General features: G+C 51.3%; 1 protein-coding gene across 1 annotated transcript; it reads right to left on the bottom strand.

Annotated features, from left to right (window-relative positions):
- Positions 1-2,255: 2,255 nt before the first annotated feature.
- Positions 2,256-4,803, bottom strand: NCBP2 (nuclear cap binding protein subunit 2, 20kDa; the record flags this gene model as incomplete). Its single annotated transcript, XM_010156642.1, has 3 exons — positions 2,256-3,016; positions 3,673-3,811; positions 4,622-4,803. Coding segments are annotated over 3 exons (420 nt in total), but the record flags the coding sequence as incomplete, so codon positions are not given.
- Positions 4,804-4,973: the final 170 nt, after the last annotated feature.

The following is a 4,973-nucleotide window of genomic DNA, read 5'->3' as shown; positions in this document are numbered from 1 at the left end:
GTCCTGCCACTGGCCAGGAGTCAGTATAGAGTACTGGCCACTTTCCTCATTCGGCAACCTCCAGGGCTAGTCGGATGGCTTTTGCTTCTGCAAACTGACTTGACTCACCTTCTCCTTCAGCGGCTTCAACGACCTGTGTGGGGCTCCACACAGCAGCTTTCCACTTCTGATGGTTTCCTGCAACACGACAGGATCCATCAGTAAACAAAGCGTAACACCTTTCATCTTCTGTTAACTCATTACCTGGTGGTGCCTCTTGGGCATGAGCCACCTCCTCAGGAAATGCTCCAATATCTCTGCTTTCTGGCCAGTCCATGGTCTCTTCCAGGGTTCCTGGGCAGTTGGGTTTCCCCGGATGAGCTCATTGCATGATCAACACCACCCACTTCATCCATGCAGTGCTGGCTGCATGACGTGTAGAGGGGGTGCTTCCTTCGAACATCAGCGTAGCGCAGGCAGTCGTCGTGCCAAGAGGAGATACGCCGCTGTACCAACGACTTCCAGAAGGCTGGAACCCCCTCCTATGCTGCTTGTATCACTTTTTCAGTTGGGGTGCAGTGGGCTTCTAACCTTTGATACCCCTGACTCCAAAACCTTCATGGTTGACCTCGGGTTTCTCCTGATGTTTTCTGGCAGAGGCTCCAGGCGAGAGCATGCTCCCCAGCTGCAGAGCACAGTGCATTTTGCACAGCTGCGCCTGTCCAGACAGGCCCAAGAGCTACCGCACGAGCCATCTCCTGTTTGATACGCTCAAAGGCTTGTTGTTGCTCAGGGCCCCACTCAAAACAGTTCTTCTGTCGGGTTACTCGGCAGAGAGACTCACAAGCTATCACCTGGAATGTGCATTCTCCAGAATCCCACAAGGCCTAGGAAAGCTCGTGTTTCCTTCTTGTTAGCTGGTGGAGACACAGTTGCTATCTTGCTGATCACATCCAGAGGGACAGGACGGCATCCAACCCTGTACTCCCAAGACCTGAATCTCCTGTGCAGGTCCCTTGACTTTGGTTTTTTTTTATGGCGAAACCAGCTTTCAGAAGAATCTGAATTACTCTCCCTTCCCAAACACTTCTTCCGCCTTGATGCCCCACACTTGATGGCGTCGATGTACTTGTAGGTGCTATGGGGCACCACCCTGTTCCACCGCAGTCTGGATCAGTCCGTGACAAACGGTAGGGCTGTGCTTCCACCCCTGGGCCAGTTGATCCCAGGAGTACTGGACACCCCTCCATGTGAAAGCCAACTGTGGCTCGAGCTCTGCTGCCAAAGGAATGGAAAAAAACGCATTGGCAGTGTCAACTGGAGCGTACCACTCGGCTGCCTCCGACTCCAGTTCACGCCGGAGCTCGAACACACCTGGCACAGCAGCACCCAGCGGTGACGTGGCTTCCTTCGTGCCACCACAGTCTGCTGGTAACTTGCATGCTCTGTCAGACTTTTGCACTGGCCATGTGGGACTGCTGAGGTGTGAGTCTTGCCGATCACTCCTTGGCTCGCCAGCTGATCGATCAGCACATGGGTGGCAGCCACGGAGTCTCGGTTCGTGCAGTACTACCACCAGTGCACCATCCTTGCACAGACAATTCCTGGCATCCCCCTGTCACTCCAGAGATCCAGATGGGGTCTGTGCCCTTATACCCTGCTGGCACCAGCGTACGCTGTGCACCCTTACCCTTCTGCGGGCCTGACGTGCCAGGCTGTGGAATACACACTGTCCAGCATACCTGGTCATCCCTTTACTGCTCCTGGCTGGAGGCAGGGACCCTCTATTCCTGTTCCTGGTCAGAGCATTCAGTCTGACCCTTGCAGCGCCAGGCCAGAAGTCCCCTCACCAGGATCAAGGAAGGTGATCTCAGTCCTCCTATGCCAGGGATATCACCCACTGCCTCCTTGTGTCTCTACAGCAACAAAGCTGCCTGCCTTCTGGGGTGGCTCCTTCTTAACAGCGGTCTTCCCTCTCCGTTCGCATACACAGGCTTCCAGCTTAAAAGGGGATTCACTACTGTCGTCCCCCTGCTCATGCAGGAAGAACCAGTGGGCCACACAGCATGGCTCTGTGTCCTGGCTCTGTCCCCTCCCGAGATCTTGCCCACCCCCAGCCCACTGGGTAAGGGGGGATTGTTGCAGACAGCCTTGATGCCGTGGGAGCACAGCTCAGCCGTAGCCAAAACACGGGTGCATTACCAACACCTTGCTGGCTCCCAGCTGCAGGGCACAGCAGAGTGAGGGCTGCTAGGGGGACATGAACTCTAGCCAGACAGACCCAATACAACTCTTTATTTAAAAAATTAAAAGAAACTTTTAACAAAACCACGCCGAACGGTGAGGATCTGAAAAGCCAGGCAGCACTGGGGGCATCATAAAGAGAAGTGCTCTGCAGGCCCTGACCAACCCAAGGGCTAGATGTGCAGACAAGCACCTCCAAGTGGCTAATAAGACGTCGTTCCACTTCTCCTGTCCAAACAGAGATACTGCTTCATAAGCAGATGAGGTTGTAGATCAGAAACCTGAATCTCTTGTGCCTCCCCACAAGATGCCCAGGCACCTGGAGGGCTCCAGTGGTGGTGAGCTTTTAAGAAGTCCCATTGGAGAGCAACCACGGTTGCAGTCACAGCTTGGAGGAAGCAGCCTGCTTCTCTGCAGGTATGTCATAGCACAAGGTGTGTGTGACATGCTGCGTTTCTTCTTACCCAGAGTCCTGCAGAGCTGTCCATTTTTTTTCCCCCTTGTTGCCCTGTATCAGCACAGAACATCCTCTCTAGCCCAGAAGGAAGGGGGAATGAATATGGGTATATCCACAGTCTAGGAGGTTCACCTTTTGCTGGAACTTGGATCTCACTCCCAACCCCAATCCGAAACACGAGAACAGGGCTAGCTCTGGAAGGACAGAGCCCTCTACGAGCTAGGACGCATGAGGCAATTAATAGATCGCAGGCTGATGATTTGCCTTCTGCATCTGAATGATCTTGCCAAAGCCACCTCTTCCCACATCGTAGTCTGTCCGGTACTCGTCTCGCACCTGGAGCACAGCAGTAACACAGATATTAGCCCCCTGCACCACCCATCCCCTGCTACATCATCATGCCCTCCTTGCTCAGTTGGTGGGGAACTGAAGTTCAGGATAGAAGCACTTTGACCCATTTGAAATCGCTTCAAATAATTCACGAAGAAAGTGGCAATAGTGGTGAAAACGACAAAGGGGAATATATCTGATGGGTGAGGTCTTTTTAGACAAGAAGCAAAGAAGATCCCAAAATATTTTAATTCAGCTTTGCAGTCCAGCTTTCTGAACTGCCAGGCTTGGCCTCTGGAACATTTTCTCCCCTTCACCTTAGAAATCTGCAAAGGAACCTCACCTTTGCACTGGGGTAAACTGCTGCATTATGAGACTGGTCTAGCAGCTATACTGTTCCCCTCCATTCTGATCATTTCAAGAATACTAGCTTGGATTAGGGGATATTCTGCTTTCACTGCAGGAAGTTTGGAATCCTAGACAGAAATGGCCTTAAGTTCTATTTTTGGCTTTTAACACCAGGCATCAATTACCAAAACAACCTGGGAGTGGCTAAAGCTCATTATCAGGTCTTTTCACATTGTTCTGCATGAGACAGAACCAGCAAAGCAGTACAGTCTTAGAGGGATCAAATTCAAGGTGTGAACAGGTATTGCCTTTACCTGTCCTCCAGTCTTTCCTCTTCCATACTGTCGCCCCTCCTTAAACCCTGCATCCCAGTCAGTTCGAATGATGCGGTCATCCAGTCGTGTGCCGTTGATAAATCTCATTGCGTGTTCAGCGTCTGCTCTTGTGTAGTATCTGAATCATGCTATAAGGAGAACTAAGTGTGCTATTTTGTTGGATACAGGAAAAATTAAAAGAAAGAACTGTTGTATTTGAGAAGCAGAAACCCCTGCCTTCCAGCCTTTTCTACTCTTTCTGCTCGTCTCTACGGGATCAAAAACTGCACTCACATAAATCCAAGCTAAAAACAGCTCCCACTCAGAAAGGACTTTAATGTTAGTACCTGCACAGACAAGAAACAGCTTTGGATCACTTATTTCACAAGTAGATGAACCAACATGTTAAAGCCTTGCTAAGGGCAAGAAATCTGTAATATGCCTTTTTACAGTATGTGAAAACTGACTGAATTTGAACAAGAGGGGTAGGCCTCACAGGAGAGCTTTGCGAAGACAGTTCATGGTACAACTTGCCCAAGCGTGTATGCTGTTTTGGGGAATAATGCCATGGCTTATTCTGCTACTTCATTCAGGTGTAAGGTTTAGGTGAGAAAGTGAACATGTGCTCTGGCCATGTTACAGGCTGACGACTGTAACAGTTCTTATTTTGGCCCTAACATCATTTAAGAAATTAACAATTTAAAAGAGCTGTCTGCCACCTCCAGAAAGTACAGCAGCGGGTGCTCTTTGCACCTATGGCACCGCTGTATATTACGGTGGTCTATTACGGTGGTGATGGGGACATAGCAAGGTTGTAAGGGTAGAAAGTGCTTGACTATCACTCCTGTTCAGGTTTTCCACAGCAGTACAGCTAAGCTTGCTGTGCAGACAGAAACTGAAGGCGGCAACCACGCACGGACTGAGGCCAGCAGGGAACCTGAAAGGATACTCGACAAAGCAGAAGCCACAGGGGGTTTTCTTGATCTTGTCCAGCCCCATGACTATCCTCTTGACGTCTCCACACTTGGAGAAAAGCTCCTGGATCTGCTCCTCCGTGGTGTAGAAGGACAGGTTGCCAACATAGAGCGTTGAGGAAATTTTCAGCGATTTCTCCTGCAGCTGCCTGCTACCCTGAGGGCAGAAGGGAGAAGGCAGCGAGGTGAGCACACCCGCTATCCCGCTCTCTGCGACAGGCCCCGGCGGGCACCTCCCACCGCCCCAGAAATGCGGTGCCCTCCCACTCGCCGGCTGCTCCAACGGCTTCGCCCTGGAAAGAGCCCTCCCCCTCAGGCGCTGCTCCA

Source organism: Eurypyga helias, unplaced genomic scaffold, assembly GCF_000690775.1.
Source record: "Eurypyga helias isolate BGI_N326 unplaced genomic scaffold, ASM69077v1 scaffold19288, whole genome shotgun sequence".
NCBI classification, from domain to species: domain Eukaryota; kingdom Metazoa; phylum Chordata; class Aves; order Eurypygiformes; family Eurypygidae; genus Eurypyga; species Eurypyga helias.
The sequence above is the reverse complement of the archived record's forward strand: the minus strand, read 5'-3'. Positions and strand labels throughout refer to the sequence as shown.